This window comes from Sapajus apella, unplaced genomic scaffold (assembly GCF_009761245.1).
Source record: "Sapajus apella isolate SASKATOON/1434 unplaced genomic scaffold, GSC_monkey_1.0 scaffold36, whole genome shotgun sequence".
NCBI classification, from domain to species: domain Eukaryota; kingdom Metazoa; phylum Chordata; class Mammalia; order Primates; family Cebidae; genus Sapajus; species Sapajus apella.
This window is the reverse complement of record NW_022436976.1, coordinates 25,950,014-25,974,673: the sequence shown is the minus strand read 5'-3', so window position 1 is coordinate 25,974,673 and position 24,660 is coordinate 25,950,014. Positions and strand designations below refer to the sequence as shown.

General features: G+C 38.2%; 1 protein-coding gene across 1 annotated transcript in view; it reads right to left on the bottom strand.

The window, feature by feature from the left end:
* Positions 1–24,660, bottom strand: part of CUNH1orf87 (chromosome unknown C1orf87 homolog) — an 81,751-nt gene that overhangs the window by 33,152 nt on the left and 23,939 nt on the right. Inside the window, exons 4-9 of the mRNA XM_032296836.1 lie at positions 17,339–17,479; positions 16,278–16,541; positions 14,381–14,496; positions 9,565–9,732; positions 9,485–9,491; positions 1,832–1,920 (exon numbers count right to left, since the gene is read on the bottom strand). Of these exons, the coding sequence (XP_032152727.1) occupies positions 1,832–1,920; positions 9,485–9,491; positions 9,565–9,732; positions 14,381–14,496; positions 16,278–16,541; positions 17,339–17,479 (785 nt within the window). The remainder of the gene's footprint in view (positions 1–1,831; positions 1,921–9,484; positions 9,492–9,564; positions 9,733–14,380; positions 14,497–16,277; positions 16,542–17,338; positions 17,480–24,660) is intronic.

Genomic DNA, 24,660 nt, shown 5'->3' with positions numbered 1-24,660 from the left:
GCTCTTGTTACCCAGGCTGGAGTGCAATGGCGCGATCTCGGCTCACCGCAACCTCCACCTCCTGGGTTCAGGCAATTCTCCTGCCTCAGCCTCCTGAGTAGCTGGGATTACAGGCGCACGCCACCATGCCCAGGTAATTTTTTGTAGTTTTAGTAGAGACGGGGTTTCGCCTTGTTGACCAGGATGGTCTTGATCTCTTGACCTTGTGATCCACCCGCCTCGGCCTCCCAAAGTGCTGGGATTATAGGCATGAGCCACTGTGCCCGGCCCCTTTCTCATTTTTAATGGCCTTCATAATTTTGTGGAGCACTGGCTAGGCATTGTGTAGAATGTCCCTCTCTTGTGAACTGTTTGTTTAGTGTTTTTCACATTATTACATGTATTTTTTATCTTCAGAAGTTCTATTTGGATTTTTTAAATCTTCCATGTCTTTCATTATGCTCATGTTTTCCTATGCCTTCTTGAACATGTGAAGTATATTTATAAGTGCTCCGTTAACATGCTTGTTTACTAATTGTATTGTAGTGTTGTTTAGAAATCTGCTTCTAATAATTGTTTTTTTTTCTGAATAATAGGTCCTACTTTTCCTGCTTCTTTTTGTGCTTTGCAATTTTTGAATACATTTTAGAAATTGTGTTGTTTATATTGTTGATTGTTCAATATTTTCTGTTCCTTTGAGATTGGGGGGCTTTGTTTTTAGATGTAATTAAATTGCTCAAAAACATTTTGATCATTTTCAAGCTTTGTTAGAGTTTTAAGATTTGTTGAGTTTGTCTGGGGTAATTTGGCTCCATCATTACAATGCTGTGCGTTTTTAAGGTTTCTACGCAATACCGCATGTGTTATGAAATTTTCCTCACCAGCTGTGGAAACATGAAGTATTCCCAATCCCATGTAAGATCTAATAATGTTTCTACCTCATTTGGTTAGGATGTTACTTTCTCTGGCCTTGGGTAGTTGCCTCAAAATGAATGCATCAGCCAGCACTCACATGAAGATTTTGGGGTAACTCTTGGAAATCTCCAGTGAGGACTCCCTGGGGATTTCTTGCTACTATACTCCTCTGTACTGCATTTTAGTCTTTTTGACCTCCTCGAACTCGAAACGCTGTCCCTTTAACTCAGGGAGAATGCTGGGCTCTTCTTGAATTCCCGCTTCCTATGCAACAAGGCTTACTTGCTTTGTTTTTCTTCTCCCAGAAGTCATTGTTTCGTGCTGCTTGCTGTTCCATGTCTGAGAGTCTTCATATATTTTGTCCTAGTTCTAGTTGTTCAAGGGGGAATGGTAAATCTAGTCCCTGATAGTCGTAGGTTGTAAGTGGAAGTTTCCTGCTTTGTTTCTCTATGACAAGAAGACCCTTTGATCTCAGTAAAAGCAAACATTCTTAACTCTATCAAGCAATGAAATTGATTGTTTCACACATAGAACTCCTACTCTAAACAGGCCTATGTGTTTGGTATCCTAACAGAAGACAGAGTGAATATAATGTTCGGGCTGCTATCACAAAATATCATCACTAGGTAGGAGTCTAGAAAATCCAAGATGAAGATGCTGGCAGGTTAAGTTCTTGGTGAGGGCCCTCTTCCTGTCTTACAGATGTCTACCTTTTGTATCCTCATATGGCAGAGACAGGATGCTCTCATATCTGTTCCTCTAGTTACAAAGACAATAATTTCATCATAGGGGTTTCACCTTTATGACTTAATGTAAACTTAATCACCTCCCAAAGACAGTCTCAAAATGCCATCCTATTTGGGGTTGAAGCTTCATCATACCATTTGGGAAGGGGTGGTAGATACAAATATTCAGTTCTTAATAGAAGTTCACTTACTTTATTTCATTTTGGTAGCCCAAATCTTGATGGCTAAGCAATGTTTCCAGCAGGCTCAGGGGCAGATATAATCCATGCTTCCCACATATGCAAGTTAAAAAACAAAATTGATGTTTTAATAGAATAAATTAGTATTTAAGTTTTTCTCATAATTAGTAGCTATATGATTTTGACAAAGAATTACTATCCAGGAGTACTTTCTAACATTGAGAGATCCTTCAGGATATCATTTAGGGCAGGAATGTCCAACTAAATACTTACCAGCAAGTTTTTATTCAGTTGTCACAGAAGTATAATTCATTACTCAGAAGTCACTGTGTTTTGAAATTCTGAACTTACGTTTTTATCAGCCACAGAATGGATAGTCAATGCCTATGAATTATACGTACTTCATTATGCAGATAAATTGCTAAATGTTTTTGTATCATCCATTTTGATTTGGAAAACAAGCTTGTTGTAGTAGCGGGATTAATATTACTATATACATTTTATATATGAGGAAACAAAGACTTGGAGAGATTAAGTATTTTCTTAATGTCACATAGCTAATAAGTTGTGAAACTTAGTCTAGAAAGCAGATGTTCAGATAAATATTTGTTAAATGAATGAATGAGGTGTCATTGAAGTTTCTGAAGTTCATAATATATTTGAAATCTTGTCCTGAACTAGAGCACACTAGTTCAGTTCTCAGGTTGGTGGGTAAGTGACATTTAGACTCAAATATTTCAAACTTTTAGGGTGTGGTAACTTTTGTTGTGTATTTAGAACAATGGTTAAACATATAGCAATAGAATCAAGCAAATCTTATTTGAACACCACATCTGCTGCCTGTGATCTCTCTGACCTTGGGAAGTTACTTAACCTTTTTATGTCCTCCAACTTCATTTACTAAACGAGACTAGTACTTTCTACTTCCCAGGACTCTGTGAGGATTGATGATAAAATTAGCATTTAGAATAGTGCCAGGCTCTTAGTAGGCAGTTGATTAATATTTGATGAAATGAAGAAAAGACAGAGGGAGGAGAGAGGAAACAGAGGGAGAGAGGAAAGAAGAGAGAAGAGGGGAGAGTAGAGAAGTGAAATAGAGGAATGAAAGAAGGAAGAAGAGAGGAAACAAGGGAGAGAGAGAGAGAGGTAGGGGGCATCAAGGAAGGAAGGAAGGGGAGAAGAAAGTGAAAAAGAAATGTAGAGTTTAGTGTTTGGACTATTTACATTAAATTAGACATTCCTAATAATAACTATGCAAGTAAATAAATATATAAATAAATAATAGCAGTTACTAAATAGCTATTTAGTCCAAATATAACTACAGTTGAACATCCTTAATCCAAAAATCCAAAATCTGAAACTTTTTGAATGCTGACAGGACACCACAAGTGCAGAATTCCACACATTAGTACTTAACACAAACCTTGTTTCATGCACAAAATTGTTACAATTATTATATAAAATTATTCCAGGCTATGTGTATAAGTGGTATATGAAACATAAATGAATTTTGTGTTTAGATTTGAAGTTCTGTCCCCAAGATATCTCATTATGTATCTGTAACTATCCAAAATCCAACAAAAAATTCAAAACCCAAACCACTTCTGCTCCAAAATACTTCAGACAAGAGATATTTGACTTTTATTTTTAGTCATTGTTATTATTTTGAGGAAGTTCTGTCTAGTGCCTGTATTAAGCCTGTCATTTATATTGATGCTTCAACCTTCGTGGGGCTTTGTTGACCCTGGAGAGTCTGCCCTTCTTAAAGTGTGCCTTTCATCAGCTAAGCAACTTATCCAAAGCCCATACCTCAACCATCTCCTTTATGGATGCTCTCACAGAGCCACTATTTCCCTGCTGTAATCCCCCTGGGGCCAGATACAGAGCCTGCTGGTTATGCAAGCTAGCCTATCCTAAGCCTGCTTATCCTGCTCTGTTCATTCCTTCCCAGAAACCCACAAAAAAGTCTCATGCCCACATTCCCCTCACTCTCTCTGCCTTCTGACAGAACCTGGCACTTCCTCTGGCTCTGTGTGGTGTGGCGTGCCCTCTCCTCTCAGCAACCATGAGAAACAAACTATCTTTTCGGTAGCAATCATCTCATCTCCTGATCTGCTGGTCTCACCATACCTGAATAATCATAAAAATGACATTTTAAAATGACAACAAAAAGCTCATCTTCATTTGTCTTTATGAAAAGAAAGACAACCAATCTGGGTTTGAAACTTGCATATTCCTATGTATAGAGGAGAAATTTCAGGGAAGCTTAAAAGAGGAAAAAAAAAGATTGATTTGAAATATAAAACAATGAATAGAGTTTGCTAGAAGAATAAGGACTTGGGAGCATTCCAGGCAGAGGAAAACCATGTGTAAATAATGGGTGAGACAGAGCACGGTGCTTTTCAGAAGTAGCATATATTTTGACGTTATCCATTCTGCTATCATATACCTTTTCAGCAATTGTCTGTTATTTGTTGAGCATTTCTACAAGGCAGTAGCTTACTCAGGGCTGGGACTGGGTTTCTTTCATTTTCTTACACCATTGCCTAGCACAGTATTGAAAAATAAAGGTTCAATAATTATTGAATAAATGTATATATGGGTAAATGAGGGCATGAATGCATGAGCTGAATTCACTGAAGAGTGAAGTGTGCAGGAGTGGAGGCTAGCAAAAAATAAAGTTCAAGAGTCAGATTGGTCACACTATGCTATTTTACTCTATAAATAAGTGCTGCACTATCTTCATGATTAGAACATATTGACATATTTTTAAATATCAATATTAAGAGATTATTCTAAAAACAGATCACTTACTTCTGGCAACATTGAGTTTTGCTTTAGGCTAAAATGAACAACATGTTAGAAATAGTACATCAGGGTTCCTAGAAGCAGACTGATTGATAGCTGCTAAGAACTGACTGCTGCCAGTTACAGAGGTGCAACAGAAACCTCTACCAGAAAATCACAGCAATTCCATGTTAATCACGATTATTATTAAAATCCTTTAAAAAGTCAATATTCATAATGATGACCCTTGGTAAGAAAATGTTTCTATGTAATTTCTTCTGTTTAATAGGGAAATGTTTTTAATAGAAGTAAAATATCTGTTATTAAAGATAACGTGAAATAAATATTCATTTCCCCAAAATGGTCCTTGAAAGAGCAGTGTGCACTGTCTCAGCTCCCTCTTTTCCCACAGGTAGCTTCATTTGCATTTTATCCCTTCATTCTGTTTAAACTCTGTTTACCAAGTTACTAACAACCTCCATGATTTCAAATTTACTTAATACTTTTCAATCTTATTTATGGACGCTCTCGTTGCAGTATGGGACATGGTCTATCATGCCATCCTTCTCCAAACTCTCTTTGTTTTGTTTTCTGTTTTTGAACACTCTCATGTCTCCTTCGATTGTTTTGAATTTTCTTTGTTGGCTTCTCTTTGTTTACCTACTCCTTGGCAAAGAGTGCTCTCCCCAGCCTTCTTCTATTCTCACTTGCCAATACATCATTGGTTAATCTTAACTACTATGAATTCCACTCCATATTTAAAAGTTTTAAATCACTATTCAGTTTTCACCTCTCTACAAGATCAACATGTTCAAAACTGAACTCATCACTCCTTTGTCTACCTCTCACAATTTACTCCTTTTCTGTTTCCTATTTCAGAGAACGGCACCACCATCCATCAAGTTGCCAAAGGCAGAACCTTGGAAGTCATTCTCGATTTCTCTTCAGTCAGGGCCCACATCCAATTAGTCTTTGAGACTTTCTTTTCTACCTCCTTGGTGTCTCCATCCCTCCTGTTCCTGCCTTGGCTTAAACCCTCATAATTTCTTGCCTGGATTATTGAAACAGCCTTCTAAAAGATCTCTCTGCCCCTGTTTTTGCCTGCTTCTAATCAATTTTCCAAATTCGATTGGAATGCTCTTTTTTCCCATTGAATCTGATCATATTATTTATTTGTTTAATATCCTTCGATGATTCCTTTGGATCTTTAGCATAAAATTCACCCTTCTTAGAAAGACCCTTAATAAACTGGCTCCTACATTCCATTCTAAAGTTGACTTGAGCAGGACATATAGTTCCCTGATTTAGCCATGCTCTCATGTCAGTGCTTGCACATTGAGACTTTTATCCAGAACACTTTTCCCATCTCTTCCCCTGTCCCCCCATTTTTTGTTTGTTTTTGTTTTTTGTTTTGTTTTTGAGATGGAATCTCACTCTGTCACCCAGTCGGGAGTGCAGGAGCAGGATCTTGGCGCATGCAACCTCGGCCTCTTAGGTTCAAGCAATTCTCCTGCCTCAGCTTCCCGAGTAGCTGGGACTACAGTTGTGCACCACCACGCCCAGCTAATTTTTTTTATTTTTAGTAGAGACAGTGTTTCACCATATGTTGGCCAGAATGGTCTCAATCTCTTGACCTTGTGATCTGCCTGCCTCAGCCTCCCAAAGTGCTGGGATTACAGGCGTGAGCCACCATGCCAGGCCCCCTCTCTCCCCATTCTTGGCCAAACTTGCCTGTTCTTTAAGAGTCAGTGTTTACATCACCTCCTTTGGAGAGCTTTCAGGTGAGGACACGTTGGTGTTCCTTCTCTGTGTTCAAAGTTACTACCTATCACATAGAATTGTGATGACGTGTTTAAAACATTGCCTTTCTCCTGAGCTCCTGGAGAATTCAGGAGCCCAAACCATAAAAGTCTGTTGTCCCCAGTGCCTGTCACAATGCCCAGAACGCACTGAGTGATTATTATGTCAAATGCAAGAATGGATTAAATAGGTCATATTTATTGGAAAGGTGGCTGTTTCATTGAAAGAGGAGAAAGACTCAAAGTTAGTAAAAATCTTTTTTTATACTTTTAAGGCAGAGTGTACAGTTATAAAAAATACTAAATATGAAAAAACAACCTGAAAAACTATAGAAGGAGGTCTTTAGGTCCTGGTCAGCTTAAATACATGTCCTAGCTAGAGTCTTGACACAATAATGAACTTCACATTCACCAACCCAGGCTTTGTCAGTAAGGGGACTCCTTCCGAGTAATAATGAAGAAGCTACATGAAAATGAAGACGAAAGAGTAATTAAAACAGAAGGAGCTAGCTAGAACATAGCTAGCTTCTTCTGGGAGACAGGTTTGGGAGCAGCTTGGAAAGGGTTTGTACTGCGAAGCAGAAAGAGAATGAGTTCAAATGGTGAAGAATATGGATTGTGTATAAAAGGGTTAAACTGAGCCTGCATGCATGGAATGTCTTAGGTTCTACAACTCTATTGAAGCTACGCCTGACTTGGGTAATGGTCAGGGAAGTTAAAAATAAATGAATGTGTATCTACATTGCTTCAGCAGTCCTGACAGAAACCATCATTGCATTGAAGGTATGCGAGAGGAATAGGATGAGCAAGTGCACAGAATGAAGATGACGGATACTTGATACGCTTCTATACTGATCTTTATGAATGGTCAAATTCCACTGATTTTAGTGACAAGACCCACAGAAATCCTTTAAGACTGACTTTATTTATCTTGGGAGTTACAGATGACCTGTGAACCCTCTAAATGGTGGCTGTGTGGATGTGCTTTAAAATTTTTTTTTTTTAATCTTCCAAGAGAGAGAATGGATAGCTTTCATATTCTATGATTTTCTCTCCTGTACCCAAAGAAAATTCAGAGCTACTGGTCAAAACAACCCTCTCCCCCTCCCCCCCCCAAAAAAAATCCTTTTAACTCAGACATAACCTTTCCTGGTCCACTCTGAAGTCCCGTGTTCAGGAGTAAGGAAATTGAGGTGTGACAGTGGCTGCTTTTTGCTTCCAATGTTCCTTGGGCCTCAATTTGCCTCATGTTCTGGGGAAACAGAATTCTATTTAACATGCCTCCCAGAACTGTATTATACTCTGAGTGAGTTCCAGATGTCTTAAGAGATGCCAGATGGCTCACGAAAGGCAGACCAGCTTCAAGGAAAATGTACCCCATTTCCTTGGATTTGAACCACAAAGTTAAGCTTTCAGGGCCGGTTATCAGGAGAAGAACATTCAAGATTCAAGGTCTGCCCTGAAAACCAGACCTCAATGGGGCCATCATCACTTGACTGTGGGAATATTCTCCTTTCTTAGGCTGTTTGTAAGTAAGACTCTCACCAAACACTGATTTTTTTTTTTTAATGTAAGAAGGAAAGGAAGCATATTTAGTGAGGGCTTCGTAAATCAGATAATATGCTAAACGCTTTCACATATTTATTTTATTTAATCCTCAGATAGACACAGGAGGTAGATACTTGGGACCCAGATTTGCCAGTGGAAAACCTGAGACTCATAGAGGTTTGGTAAATATACTCTGATTTTCAAGTTGTTTATGTTTCATTCTATGAGTATCATCTGAGAATATTCAAGCTTCACCATTGGGTTATGTGGTTTCTAATCTAAGAAAAAATTGCTGCTAAGAATTTTTAGACTAAGAGTCTATTTCTGTAGATTTTCTCACAAGCAAGTAAAGGCCATATGTGATGTGTGGACTCCCCTGCAATGCTCTATCTCTCTCCTCATGAAATATGCTTGCATGTATAATATTCAAACACACACACACACACACACACACACACACACAGTTTTGCCTTTGCATAGTTGATTTTAAATATGGAGGTTGAAAGAAAAATGCTTTTTTCCTAGAATAATAACCCATTTTCAGCATATCATGTGCTTGCTCCTTAGTAAACATCACCGTTCTTTTAAATTCTCTGACTCCCTCAATTCTAACTTCTGTATACCTAGATGAAAGATATTTTCCAATCTTTCTAACAGGAAGTTTTTAGGCTACAATTTCCAACTCTTTCTAAACTTCTGGAATTCTAACTCTTGTGTATTGGACATAATGGACTCATCCAGATATCCTTTATCTAATGAAGTGCCATTTCTGGCTCTCAGTTTTCATAACTCTTCTTAACTTTGAATCCTGGCCATGCCACTTGTTTGCTGTGACTCTTGGGTGATTCAATTGGCCTCTTTGAGACTAGTTTTAAAAATATATGAAGTGGGTATTATAAGGGTTACCTAGATTTTGTAGCATTTTGTACAGAATTAACATTGTAAGTGTTACATGAGATAATGTAAGCAAAGCGTTTAGCACAACGCTTGGCACTTAGTAAAAGTGTAGTGGTGATGAGGTGTTGCTAATAGAGTTACAGTTGTGGTGGTAATGATTATTTTATCTGTATCCAAAGTAACCTTATGATGGAGTTTTTTTGGCTGCAGAAGTTCCATGAATTAATATGGTTCTGAATTCTCTTCCATGAAGCACATCTGCACTGCTAATTAATGCTCCAAAACAGCACGATAACCTGTATCGGCAGTAAATTACATCGGGCCCTAAAATTTGGTTTTCCTAAGGAATGGGACACACCACATGCTGTTCTCATTGGAAGCCAGGAAAGAGTGTGAGAAATAAACACTTGGCCTTGAAAAAATAGTTGCTTTCCATTATGAAATGTTATTTGGATGTTGTCATATTCTCTATTATTACCATAAAACAAAACCCAATATAAGTAATTTCTGGATCTACTTCACAATTCCTGTACATTTCACAATTTGTCAGCCTTGTTTTTCTTTTCTGCATTGTTTTTCTCAGGCAAAGAAAACAAACAATTGTGTAATGTAATCCACAGGCAGAATACAGATCAGCCCTGTGCCTTGTTACTATAGACCCAATGCCCTGAAGTATCCTTTATAGAGGAACAAATCTGAAATTGAATTTTGGTTACCTTAGGTGGAGGGAGGCAGCCAGAGAACGAGCGATCTTCTTTTCGAAAACTCAGATTGAGATTGTCTATGTTGAGTTTGCCATTGGTTGTCCTTAGTGCCATCTTCAAAATCTCCAACAGACTCCTGTTTACTTCTGGCTGTGTGCTGGAGTGTTGAGGTGGAGTGTTGATTGGAGGGGAAAGGGAGAAGGCTATGAAAGGATGATCCACTCAAAGCAGCTGCATGCTTTCGTACTACATCTCTCAACTTTGCTACACACTGTGAAACCAGAGAGCCCATCCACGAAGGCCTTCTTAGTCTTGGGAACCTGGTCATGAGGTTGCATGCAGACATTTCATAGCTTAACTCAAACCTGGTCCGTCTGAGTGAGCTCTACCATTTCTTTTCCAAGAGGCACCAACCAATCTGTCTACAACAATGGCCAAAATTCTTAATCTATCTTTATAACTTTTTTTTTCTAGGTTGAGACAGAAAATAAGTAATCGTAGTAATTTACTTTAGCTGCTTGATTTTACTTTTCTTCAACTCAGATAATTACTGATGGCAAATGAAATTTCTAAACTGCTCATTGCCACAAGCAAAGCAAGGAAGATTCCACCAGATCCCCATACCAAGGGAATCTAGTTCCCTTGGAGGAAATCCTGAACCAGCTGAATATCCTGCATTAACCTTGACTCTGCTCCTTATATCTGAAAACCCAGAAATGTTTAGGAGTAATTATTTACTGACAGTCTGGCATGCGAATGTACATAATTATTAAGATAGTCTGCCTAACTGACTATTGTTATTTTAAATAATAGTTGAAAAACAACAGAGTGAGATGTTATAGTCATTGATTTTATGAAACTGATTTGATACATTTACTCACTAACAGCCAAAGGTATTTGTTCCTCCAGATCCAGGTGGACTATTGCTTCCCCTGTGAAGTTTTTCCTGTTTTCCATTATCTCAAGTTAAACACCAAGTTCCCTAGAGGGACAGTCCATGACATTGCCCAACCTCTACCCATCTAAATTGGGTTTCTTTCAGCGGTATACTGGTAAATCTTTAACAATCAGCTCCACAAGATAAAGCCCTAATTTATTGCATTACTGATTTCCCTGGTGTGAATACTCCCACCATGGCTGATTTCAGACTACCACTGTGCATTGCTGAATGAGGAGTTGAGAAGAGGTGTGCATCATCGGCCCTCATGTCTGCCTCCTGCATACCCCTGATTGATATACTTATTCATAGTGCCTTGTTATTTTCCTTAATATATCTCCTTCAACTTGCAGTCACATCTCTATTTCCTTATTTTTTTCAAGTCTGACTTCCCTAGTAGTCTGCTCTAAGAGGTCAAGTCTGTTTTGTTCCTTACTGTTTCCTAGTGATCTTGTACAGTACCTGGAATTGATTCATTTCAGATGTATGTAACTTTGTCTAAAGGTCATATTATTTTCTTTTTTCTTTTCTTTTTTTTTTTTGGCTCTGTGACTCTCATACAAGCTTTGGCTCCAAATTACACTATTCTGAACTACTTAATAATACATATTTTCCAAAAGTTTAGTACAGAGAAGAAATAGTGGACATATGTATTTATTTTGATCACCAACTTTTGCATGTGCACTCACCTGTCCAAAAAGTTCCCCAGCTCATGAGATGGTCCACCTCTCACTATGGCAGAGGAGAATGCCAACTATTTGCTTTACCAGGCTATCTTTGCTGCAAGGGCACATGACCCAAACACTGCCAATCAAATGTCTCTGTTCCAGATCTGAATCATAAGTCTTCCTTCCTCTTTTCTTGCAAGGACAGTTTCTGGGGATAGGAATTCATGAAGCTTTGGTCCCTAGCTCAGTACACTGAGTACTGAATAGGCAGCTGTTGTATGGAACCCATTTACTGCAGCTGGTAGGGTTTCTTAGAAGGCCTGTTGGCAGGAATTTGTTTCATCTGGTCCAATTTAGGAGATGAGAGCTGTTGCCACCCCTGCTGCCACTGGCAATGCTGGAACCTTTTAAAACATCACAGAGCTACCCTATTAGAGGCTCTACCTGACAGAACATGGGAAGGGGATTTTCCTGATCCAGACATTAATTAATGAAGGGCCTGGCTTTATTACAGGCCATCAGTTGTGCATTTCTACAAACATACTGTATGGTTTTTAAAAGCAGCACATTCTCTGATGAGCTCAAAATCATTTCTTTATTTGCCTCTTCTATAGAATAGATATTCAGGTATCTATTATAGATAATAGATATTCAGGGGAAAGTAAGTTTCTATGAGCTCTTTAGATAATTGGAGGTGCCAGTTACATTCAACAAATATTACTGAGCATCTCCTGTATGCCAGGAACTATGTTAGAACTATGCTAGACACAGAGTTGGCCAGGACAGCCATGATTCTTAACCTCAAATGTCAAATAAATAACTGAAAATACCATAACAGCTATGAAGGGGAAGGACTATGGGACCATATAACAGAGATCTAACCTTGTCTAGGTATCAGCCAAAGCTTCCTGTCTAGGACTCATAAGACGTTATCTGCCAGGGAGTGGCCGTGTATTCTACTGCATGGTCTATGACCTCTCAGGGACAAAATTTTACAGTACGTATTATGTGAAGGTTAGTTTCTGATTGTTAAAAATGTCTAGGACTTTATGGGTCTCAGTAAGACAGTTGCTTCCAGAATGATATTTGACTGGAGTGCCCACATGGCAGTATTGTTTTCTTTAAAGCATGAGCCCTAAAGGAAGGGACTAGGCCTTGTCAATCCTGGAATTCACTGTGCCCAGCAAAGTAAGCCTACAAACAGCTCACATTCAATAAGTGTTGAAGTTATCACAGTCAAAGAGGGCACACTGCAGGAAAGAATCAAGTCCAACAGTTGGTCCAAAGACATTTCAAGAAAAAAAATAAAAAAACAACACCCCACCTTTCTCCTAGAGTAAAACACTTAACGCCAATGTCATGGCTCTTAACCACCATGTCACATTGTTTGTAGCTGAGAAGAGTGACTTCTACAAGAACAGTTAAAAATAATAAAAAGGCCGGGCACGGTGGCTCAAGCCTGTAATCCCAGCACTTTGGGAGGCCGAGGCGGGTGGATCACGAGGTCAAGAGATCGAGGCCATCCTGGTCAACATGGTGAAACCCTGTCTCTACTAAAAATACAAAAAACATTAGCTGGGCATGGTGGCGCGTGCCTGTAATCCCAGCAACTCAGGAGGTTGAGGCAGGAGAATTGCCTGAACCCAGGAGGCGGAGGTTGCGGTGAGCCAAGATTGCGCCATTGCACTCCAGCCTGGGTAACAAGAGCGAAACTCCGTCTCAAAAAAAAAATAATAATAATAATAATAACACTTATATAATACTTACTATGTACCAGGCACTGTCTTTTTAGAACTTTGCATTTATTAACTCAGTTACTCTTATAAATCAATGATATTCCCATTTTACAGCTGGAGAATGGAAGCACAGAAATGTCAAGGTCACATAGCCCCGGAATGGCAAAGACAATAGTCGAGGCCAGGCTTCTGCAATGGAGTCTATGTTCCTAACCACTGCAATTTGTCACCTTTTTTTGGAAAACAAGAGAATTTCATACTTTATTGCATTTCATCTCTGATTATATTCTTCACATCCTATTTTTATTTTGAGTAATTTCTTTCCTGTGCGATTATATGAAGTGACTATTGATGCCTGAACCTTAAACCTTTTTTTTACTAGTGTCTGCAACCCGGAGCTGACTGACTGAACATCTTTTTGGAATCACACTTTATAGATGAGCTCTGCACTTGTACACAATCATTTCTTATTTCATAATGAGGTTTTTCATTTTCACACAGCAACCTCATAAAAAGACACATGCTTGATGTTAAAAAACATATGCAATTGCTGCAAATAACTTTTTATGTTGGCCTGCGCACAAAAAGAGAGAGAGAGAAAACTCTGAGCATAAGCCAAGTGCTGGGGAAGAGCAAAGTGATTCTGCATTGAGTGAGGTGTTCGAGTGAACGCCTTCAAGATCCCTGCCAGCTCTAGGACTCTAGTGCCATGGACTGACTGTGTCCCCTCAAAGTTCTTGTGTTGAAATCCTAATACCAATGTGATAGTATCAGAAGGCTGGGCCTGTGGGATTTGGTCATGAGTCCTCATGAGTGGGATTAGTGCCTGTCTTAGTCTATTTTTGGGCTGCTATAACAGAATATCTGAGATTGGGTGATTTATAAAGAACAGATATTTTATTTCTTGGGTTCACAGGGGTAAGAAGTACAAGGTTGGTAGTATGCATCTTGCAAGGACCTTCTTGCTGCATCATTCTACGGTGGAAAGAAGAAGGGCAAGGAGAGGCAAGGGTGAGAGACAAACCCGCTTTTACAACAAATCCACTCTTGTAACTAACTCACTCCTGATATAATGACATTAATGCATTCAGGAAGGCAGAGCCCTATGACCTAATCACCGCTTGTTAGGTCCCATCTTCCAGTGCTGTTGTTGCATTAGGGATTAAGTTTCCAAGACCTGAACTTTGGGAAACACATTCAAACCATAGCAATATCTTTGTAAGGAGAAGCGAGAAAGCCAGCGCACTCTCTTTCTGTCATATGGGGGGATACAGAGAGAAGTCAGCAGTGTGCCTCCCGGGAGAGTCCTCCCCAGAACTCAACCATACTGGTGCCCTGATCTTAGACTTTCAGCCTTTGCTTCAGAACTGTGAATCATACATGTATGTTCTTTATAAGCCACCCAATTTATGGAACTTTTTTATAGCAACCCACAGAGACCAGGACACCTAGAAACCATATGCCCACAAAAAGGGAGAAGAGTACCTTTGGCTATGATTGCCATGACTTTCAGTTTTCCTCTGGTCTGCAACTGCTTTATTTTGCTGCAGATAGTCTGAAGCTGCACTGTTTAAAAACCAGAGTAGCTTCTCATAATTCACCTAAAAATTAAATATGAAACAGAACATCCTCATTTAATTTATATGTAAGGAAAGAGGCCTGCTAAGATAAAATGTATTTGGGGTATTTTTACCATTAAACATTTAAAAAAACACTTAAAAATATGATATCATAATTATTGATGCTTTTTAGCAAGTATTATTATTCACCCTTCTGAACAAATGGTAAAATTATACTTCCTGATTGTCTTGTGGTTGGGTAAGGCCATGTGACTAGTTCTGGCCAGTGTATTATAAGCAGAACTGAGACCCTGTGAGCTGACATGAGACCTCCAGGGCTCTTTTTCCCCTTCTGTCGTCCTGTCCAAAAATATTCTAAAGTGGCTGTTTCATCATCCTGGGTCCTGGAGCTAAACTGATGACAGTGTTGAGAAGAACTATGGCTGGCTCTATGGAAATATTAATGGAAAAAATAAGCTTTTGTTGCTGTAAGCCACAAACATTACTACAGCATAACCTAACCTTAGCCTCTCTTTCTATCCCCACTCTCTCCCTTGTTCTTTCTCACATATCTTACACATTTATTATATGTGATGTATTCAGCAGATATATTTAGATATATTGAGCAGATATATTCAGATAATCTGAAGACAAAAATTTACTAGGCTAAGTGAAAAATCTGAAGACCTTTTTTCTGCATAGGAAAGGACTGAAGGAATGTCATCCATTTCCACTGCTAGGCTGGATGTCGCCCCAGGGACTCTGGTGGACAGACAGCTCCAGGGTAGCAGAGGGGTGAGAAGTGGGAGAGGAAAGCTTGATAGGGTCCCGGATAGAAACTAGCTCTCAGGCCAGAAGATTCAGTTGAACTGAATATTCAAATAGGTTGTACTAATACATTCATATTGTGTTGCTAAATACTTCTCATAAATATATAACTAATTCTATTCTGTTGTGTTTATCGCATTACTAAATCCTGAGAATAAAATTGCAAGGTTGGTTTTGGCCTGGTTTTCTGGATGAGATCATTGAGGCATGGGAGCACTTAGTAGAGTGTGCTTCATGTCACAGAGCTAATGATGGTGGGATTGAGATTAAAGTCCAGGACTTCTTTCTTAAGGTCTGTGCTGTCTATTGCCTTGCTATTCATACATGCTCACTAATGATTATCTTATTGCTATTACTTCTTCCTATTTGAGGGTATTTTCCTCTGGCTCCCTGAATTTGGTGACACTTGGACTACACTTAATATTCAGACATAGGTATGAGCTTGGAAAATACAGTGCCCAGGGAACTCTGGCCCTGTTGTTGGGGAACTTGTGTCTTAGCATTGGGTCTGCCATTAATTCTCGGGGTCTCCTGAGCAAGTTCCAGGAAAACCTTTGGGCATCAGTTCCCTAATCAGTAAATTTCAAAGATACCTCCCACTTGTAACTTTCTAGGAAATTGTGATGGTAAGAAGGAGATCTTAGTTCAGTCCTCCCTTCTTAAGTTGGGTCCTGCAGACTGAGCTAGCTCATGAATGGACTTGAGTGGACCCATTATCCTGAATCTGTAACTACCCTAATATTGTTAAAAGCTGACAATGTAAGTTGGGGCAGGGGGACCCTTTAAAGATAAATTAAACAGAGTGAATAGACCTAAATCTATTTTCTATTCTAACTAGAAATTTCTACACATGAATATACATAAGATTTTAATCTTAATAGTCAGTGGTAAAGGTCATTTGCAAGAAAGTAGCTAACTTCTTAATCTGTTACCCTGGTGGGTACGAATTAAAGAAACAAAAGGAACACACACTTCCAATAGCAAGATGGCCATACCATTTCAGGAGAGCCGCTCTTAGAAAATCTCTGACAAAGGATTTTGACTGTTGGTAACTGTAGAGGGAGTTCATGCCTCAAAAAGAGGTGGCTCAGCTGAGATTGGAGAAGAAATCCTGAAGAGATTGGGTCCAGGGTCTTCAGCTCTGTCTGAAGCTTTTCTAGTAAGATGGATCTCAAAGGACGTGACTTGAGTTCTCTTCTGACCATGGCAAGAAGAAAAGTGTCTTCATTTGTTGTCCCACTCGGCCTCTGGCCAATATCCTAACACACGATGAAACACAAAGAGCAGGACTCTTCAATCAGCCAGCTAAAGACCAAAGCAAGGAAACAGAGGCACACTGGGGCTGGTATCTGAGCACCCACTCTCAGGCCTGGAGCAGGACAAGTCAGTGGCACTGAAAGTGAGCATTCAATCTGGTGTATTCATTATTTACAATGCATCAGCTCTTTTCCTTCAGGAGAAGAAAGCAAATCCTAGAGTGTATGGTCTGGTAGAAGATGCTTTAACATACATCGTTTGCCTTTTTCAAAATAACTGCTTTGATGGTATGAGAATTTAGAATAACACATTTTGGAGACCCATTGCAGCTGGGAGTTTAGTGTGGGTAATGCAAACCAAAGACGATATCTATAACCTGACTGAGTTAACTGGGACATGGCCCTTCCTGAGCTCAGCAGTTGCTAAAAGCAAGAAGCTTGGAGGAAGATGAGGAGTTCGGTTGAAATTTTTAAGATTTGCCTGTGAACTCCCCAGGACACTTCCTGGAAAGCTGACTGAATAAACAAAGTCTGGTGTCCATTTGTCCATTCTCAGACTGTCTTTAAATTTTTTTTTTTATGGAGGTGGGGTCTCACTATGTTGTCCAGGCTGGTCTCAAACTCCTGGCCTTCACTGATCCTCCCACCTTGGCTTCTCAAAGTGCTGACATTACAGGTGTGAGCCACTATGACCAGCCCTCAGACTGTCTTATCATCTGCTCCACATCAAAAAATACTGTCAACAAATAATACTCCTTCATGCACAATAGAAACAACTCAACAACTCTTAGAATACACACCTCATGTTGGTCAGAGCCGCCTCTCACCATCTGTTCCAAGGACCAGTCTCTAAGCTTTCTCCTGGGGATGCCATGTACATAGGATAGGGACTGGTCTCCGGTTGGTACAGAGCTGCAGTAGACGTCTGCTCGACTGGGAATCTTAACAGAGCAAGGACAAAGGGAAGCAAGGAGCAGAAGAGGACGTAGGGAAGAGAAAGAGGAAAGAAGGGAGAAAATGAGTAAGCTAACCAATTTCTTTAAGCACATTCCTAGTTCTAAATGAACTTCAGCCCATATATCATCAAGTCATTGAATCATCACTGAAGAAAGCTTGCCTTCACACCAATTTCAGCATTATGCACTTAACACATGTTAGACAAATATATTCACACTGAGGTATGTCTCATTTGGGCAGAAAATTATCTGTGACAGGCAAAAAAAAAATAGGTAAACATAAGGTATTTATCGGCAAATGTGAGGTTAATATTAGATGAAGATAAGGGTATCATTAGGCTGTTTTAATTAGCAGGTTCAGGATGGGAAGCAAAGGTAATTGTTAACTTTGACAAGAGATTAAAAAGCTCTTGTCAGGAGTAATATTATAATTCAGGAGTAATGTTATTAAAAGTTGCAAAAGAATAAATGATAGAAGTAGGATCAATAATAAAATCCTGTTCTCTCTTGCCATGGAGCATGGTATATTAATTGTGTTTTTAAATTTTTCATATTTTGTGGTGTTTTGACATCTTGAGAAAGTGTGCCTTGTTGGCTGGCGGGAGCTGCCCCTGCCAGGACTAGCTAATTTCTAGAGAAGTCAACATACAACTTGCCTGCTAACACGTCTTTCATATGCAAACCAGTCCTGAGCTGAAACCTCCAAATACCTCCTTTATTTAACTCCCACAAACAAAGCCTTTATTCTCTTGCCCTAAATAAATCCAGGACTAAGTTTCAGACAACCAGGGGTAGTCACTCTACCCCAGAATCTGGTGGAATTATTCTAACTTGCCAGTCCTAAGCTCTTTGCTGTGCCCTGCCTTGCCTTTCCCATGTAAACCCCAGAGAAAGGCTGTGGTTTGCGCTTTTCTCTCCTTGCTCCTCCTTCTGCCTCCTTGAAGTCATCAAGTGGCCTTACCTGGTGTGGAATCACCCATTCTCTTGTGAAATAAAAGCAATGAACTCTTGTTTCAAAGGCAATTGTCTCCAAGTCTGTTATCTCACCATATCCGATTGAAACAAAAATTCAGTACAAATTGAGATACAAGGTAGGTAGTACACACACACTTTTACATTTGAAAAGCCAAGGTTTGCAGAAGTTAAATAACTTTATTCCTTCATTTAAGAAACGTGTATGGTTTGTCTAGTGTGGGCCAGGCACTGTCATAAGCCCTACAGTGAAAAAAAAAAACAGACTCAGCCCCTGCTCTCACAGAGCTTGCAGATGGTGGGAGGCATAGCAAGTAATGATGATAATAGAAAACGGATTCTACAGGCCACTCTCAGAAAAGTCCATGGGTCCACCTGACCTGGACTTGGTGGTCCGGGTCTGAAGGCAATGACATCTAAATCTAGGCTGGCAAGATAACTCAGTTTTGGATTTGGATAGGCTAACAAGTGGGGAGGGAGGAGGAGAAGACAAGAGGATTACAGGAAGAGTGAACTGGATACAGAAAACCTCAAAAGTGCATTCCTGTGTGTAAGAGAGAGATGATGCTTTCAGAGCATAGTTTAACTTTTGGAAAAGGCAAAAGGAAATCTGGAGAGAGAGAGGGAGGAGAAAGGCAATGAATTACCTTTAGCCTTGTTAGCATCTGTGCTTTATTCTGAGGGCAATGGGAGCCATAAAAATATTATTAGTAGAGCAATGACTAGAGCAGACTTATTCAAAACTCCCTAGTAAATTGTGCAGACATGTGAATCCTGCTTTTCACAATTACCCTAGGATGAGGGAGATTCAATGTTCAGTCCACAGAGCAACTTCACTCTGTGAAATATTTGGCTAGGTATTTCAGACATATGGTTCACAGGACAATATGTTTCTTTGCAAATTATTTGTAATATAAAATATTTCCATTTTCAGCCACACCCAATGTTTTTTTTTTGCCTCTGAGAATGTATGTGTTTCTATATGATGGTGTTTTAAAGAAATGTTATCAATACTTCATCATTCCATGGGTCAAGGTATCTTTCAGTTGCCTTTGCTTTCATTTAAACATGAAAATGTATTAAGTGCCTTCATCCTTGACACTACAGATACAAATGAACAAGGCAGGTGTGACTCCTTTCATTATAGTTCTTTGGGCCTGGACATCATAGACTGAATTTTTGGCTTCACCTATGGAAAGAGGAAAATATGCCATACTTCCAGGAATGCTGTGAAGAATGGGTGTTATGTATTTTAAATATTTTATACATTCTAAAACTTTATAATATATTTATTTACTGTATTTTGTGTATCTCCCTCCCATAATATGACCTCCATGTGGTTCAGGACTCTGTCTTGTGCCTGGCTGACACCCCTACAGCCGGAACAGCCCTGAATCTGCTGAAAGACTAGAGTAACAGCATGGGAGAATAGGGAGGAGCTCTTGGTGCATGGGTGCAGGCTTGCTGTAGGCTGGGCTTTAGATTTCTCCCTTGATTTAAGTCACCTAGGGCTGTTGTTTTTCCAAAGCAAAGAGTGTTCCCAACATGTCAAAAAAGATAAAATGGGAAATTTTATTAAGATTCCCTGTTTCTGAACTTGGGATTTGTCAGAGCACCTACAAAGTCTCTAATACCATAGGTTTCTCTAATTTGGTTTACTTTGAATAACAAAATACCACTTGGGGACCAACACCATAGCCTGAAGTGACTTCAATCAATCCTAGTTGTGTGATGTTTGCCTAAAAGAACTGGTACAAATGAAGCACAGAAATCTAACACAGATTTATGTACTCTCCTGGGAGAGTTGGGACTTGTAAGAGTTGGAAATGTAAACAAGTCTTTTAAAGATTGCTTATAAATAAAACTATTTTTGAGTGTGTGTGGAATCACGCACACTCTCTTTCAAGAGAAGTGAACACAACAAATCATCTTAATATTATGCAATGGATAGCTGTGGTTTGGGAGAAAATTTCCAGACAGAGCATTAATTGCAGATGTGAAAAGTTGTTTCTTAAACAACGTAGACCAAGGTACTGGGGTGTTCTAGAAAGCTGTTAAATGGCTCAAAAATCGGCACTAGTGATAGTGAAGACAGCCATGAGAAACATCAAGTAAAAAGTCTGATACATTTTTTTAAGAAATGTAGACTTAGAAAAAAAGTGTTTCCAAATTAAATATTATATGTAACATGTGATTTTGAAATGTGCTTTAAACAAATTAATACAATACATATCAATTTCAATCATTTGACTATTTTACTCATATTTGTAAAAATGGATATTTTATTTACATTTTAACTTTTACTTTTGGAAACTTCAAGCACAGGCACACGTAGAGATAATGGCTTGATGAAACCCCCTGTGCTCATCACCAAGCTTCAATGATCAATTGACAATCTTATTTAAACCCGCGTTACCCCCTACAAGAGATTAAGTGAAGCCAGACAATGTGTTATATGTCCACATTATTTCAGCATGTGTCTATAAAGCAGTGGTTCTTAAAGTGTAGCCTTTGGGTCCGAAGCTTCAGCTTCACCTGGGAGTTGGTGAGAAATGAGAATTCTTGAGACTCAGCTCAGACCCTAAATAAAAATTTGTTGGATGGGGCACAGAAATCTGTGTTTGAATAAGTCCTCCAATACTTCTGATGCACACTGAAGTTTGAGAACCACTGCCCCAAGAATAAGAACTTTTAAAAAAATACACAATAACATTATAATACTTAAAAAATTTCTTAATATTAACAGTAATTCCTTAATATCACCAAATGTCTAATCAGTGTTTAAAATCCCCTAGTTGTCAGGTAAATCTTATTTCTATAGCTTGTATATTCAAAATAAGAACAATATATTGCAATAGGTTAATATCTCTTCTCCCTTCCCTCTCTCCCTCCCTCCCTTCTTTCTGTCTGTCTTTTTCTTTCTTTCTTTCTTTCTTTTTCACTGCAGCCTGGCCTGAACTCCTAGATTCAAGCAATCCTCCTCTCTCAGCCTCCCAAGTAGCTAGGACTAGAGGTGCACACCAGCACACCTGGCTAACGTTTTTAGTTTTTTGTAGAGATGGAGTCTTGCTATGTTGCCCAGAGTGGCCTTGAACTCCTGACCTGAAGCAATCCTCCTACCTTGACCTCCTAAAGTGTTGGGACTACAGGCATGAACCACTCCATCCAGCCTTACATCTTTTTAAATGTCTAGTCTTCACACGCTGCCCCTTCAATTACTAGTTTTTCTTGCAATTATTGAAGAAGCTGTGTTGTCTGCACTGTAGAGTTTTACATAGTCTGCATTTTGTTTCTGGCATCCCTGCACTGTTTAAAAAAAATGTTCCATTTATTTCCTGGAAAATGGTAGTTAAATCTAAAGTCTTATTCGTATTCAAGTTCACTTTTATTTGGCAAGACATTTTTATAGGTGGTATATTTCCCCATGGAAGCAAATGTTGTCTGATTGTCTTTTTTGGGTCATATTTACAAGCACTTATATGCATTGCTTAATTCCTTTTTTCTTTTCATTAGGGTTTTGCAAAATGGTGATAATCTTATCCCACCATTACTTCTTCATGTATTAACAGAAACAGTTCTTTAAAGGGAAACGTCCCTTCAACTATCACTTCAGTACAGTTTGCATAGAAAACGGCAAACTGAAAAAATGCTTGTTTTTTTTATTTACTGTTTTTTTTCTCAAATAAAGAGTTTGTTCCTTAACATTCTTCAGAGGTGACCAATGAGCTTTTGTTTTATTTTTGTTTTTTAAAATTATTGTGAATGTATACATTAAATCATATTTAATGTGTTTCAATCTATTGCAATTATTATTTTTATTGATGCCCAAATTATGCCACTTTCAACTGTGGGAGTCTCTTTAGGTTAAATCCTGAATCTTCTTAGGCAGGTCTTAAGAAGTTTTTGACATCTTCATTGCTTTTGGAACAAGTAGATATTCCAGGCTCAAAGCTGCAATTAGCTCTTGGAATTTTACCTAGCATAATGCAGGTGCAAGGCTACTCATTGCTTTAGGACTAGTCATTGTTTCTAAATTTTTCCAATGGCCAGAACTGGGAAATACATTTTAGAAAAGAGTTCATACTAATTTTTCAATTCAAATGTAGGACCATAGGGGTTTTATTTAATTTTATTAATACTATACCTATATTTTATTTCTTCTATGCCCCAAATCACAAGTCCTCCCCCCAAAAAAAGATAATGACTCACTTGCTTTATCACACAAAACATGCACACACAGAATAACAGTATCAATGTAACGGTCATTTAAAACATTTAAATGTATTTTTTTCACGAAATATTTTCCATATAGTAATTATTCCACTAGGGATATACTATGAAGTTATTGTGTTTTAAAATCATTTACAATAGTTCAATTCTGTTTGATTTTACTGCCAATTAATATATAGTTAGGTTCACGTGGCCTCCAATTTTCAAGGTGGCCCCATTGGTCCCTACTTCCTGGTTTCATGTCCTTCTGTAGTCTCCTTCATCTCCCCAACATTTAATTAAAATTGGTCTATGCAACCAATAGAATACTGTGGAACTGATGGTACATCACTTCTGAGATTAGGTTATAAAACTTATTGCAGCTTCCAATTTGATTGTGTAAAATCAATATCTCTCAGATTACTCATTTTTTGGGAAGCCAGCTACCATATCGCACACACCCCTAGAAAGAAGCTGACATGAGAAAAACTGAGAAATGTGGACACAGCCAGGAGGCCTCTGTCAATAGCCACTTGAATGAGGTTGGAAGCAGATCCTCTAGTTTGGCTCAAGCTTTCAAACGACTGCCTCCGTGGGTGAGATCTGGGGTAAAATTTTACAAGACTTTAAACCAAAATCTCTCATCTAAGCTACTCCTAGATTCCTTCCCCTGAGAAACAGTAGAAGGTAATACATGTGTATTGATTACATGAATGATTTTTAGGGCAATTTATTATATACCAAAAGGTAACAAAACCAGATTCATTTTATTTTGTTTTTGATTTTTACAAATTGATTTTCTTAACATTTAATTTTACTTTATAATTGTATAGTGTAAAATATTTATGTGGTTGCAAACCCAAACCTACAAGGTTTTTACCCCTTCATCGTGTTGCATCTATCCCCAAGAGATAACCACTTCTTAATAATGTTCTTAATTAATTCTTTCATTTTAAAAAACATAAGGTATATGTAGATCATAGATATATAGAGAGATAGATACCTGGTAGAATAATCTATGTATATTTTTCGACCTCACTTTTATTCAATTAAAAATGTATCCCATTACATTACTCCACATAAAGATATATAATTATATATAGTCTACATTTCTTTTTACAGTTTCATAGTACTCCATATATGGATGTATGTTAGTTTATTCAAATAGCCCATTATCTGTGGGAATTTAGGTTGTTTCTAATTTTTTGGTATGTATCTTCTGTATAAATCTTTTAATATTATATTTTTCAAGTGTATCTTTGGGATAGATTTCTCAAAGTGAGATTTTGTTGTCAAAAAATAAATGTAGATGTAGTTCTGCTAATTATTGTCAATTTTCCTTCCAAAATGGCTTTTCCATTTAACTTTTTTTTTTATCATTGTAGCAGTTTATCTGTTTCCCCATAATCTCCCAACAAAGTATATTATCAATATATACATTTTGCTGATTTATGTTATCAATTTCCTGGATTTTGCTAATGAGAAATTATATTTCAGGACAGAATTAATTTACATTCTACTTACTAAAAGCAAGTCCACATCTTTTGATATGTTTAAAGAACATTTACATTTGTCTTTCTGTAAATCACCTGTTCATATATTTTGCCCATTTTTCTAATAGTTTACTGCCCTTTTTCTTCTTTATTTTAAATAGAATGTTCTATAGATGAGAGATGTATTTGTCAATGATTCAAGTTGCAGATTTCCCCCCCACTTTGTCAGGTGTTTATGTACTTTGCTTACAGGAGTTCTGGCATATGGTGAAAATAATCACTCCTTTGGTGAAAATTATTACTGTTATTGTATCTATATTTTGAGTCATAGTTAAGAAAATTTCCCCTTATCCCAGATGATAGAGGAAATCACTCATGTTTACTTGTACTATTCAAATATTTTCATTTCTTTACACTTAAATCTCTGATGCATTTGGAATGTATCCTAATATACATCCTATATATGTATGGTATATTAGGAATAGACCAAAC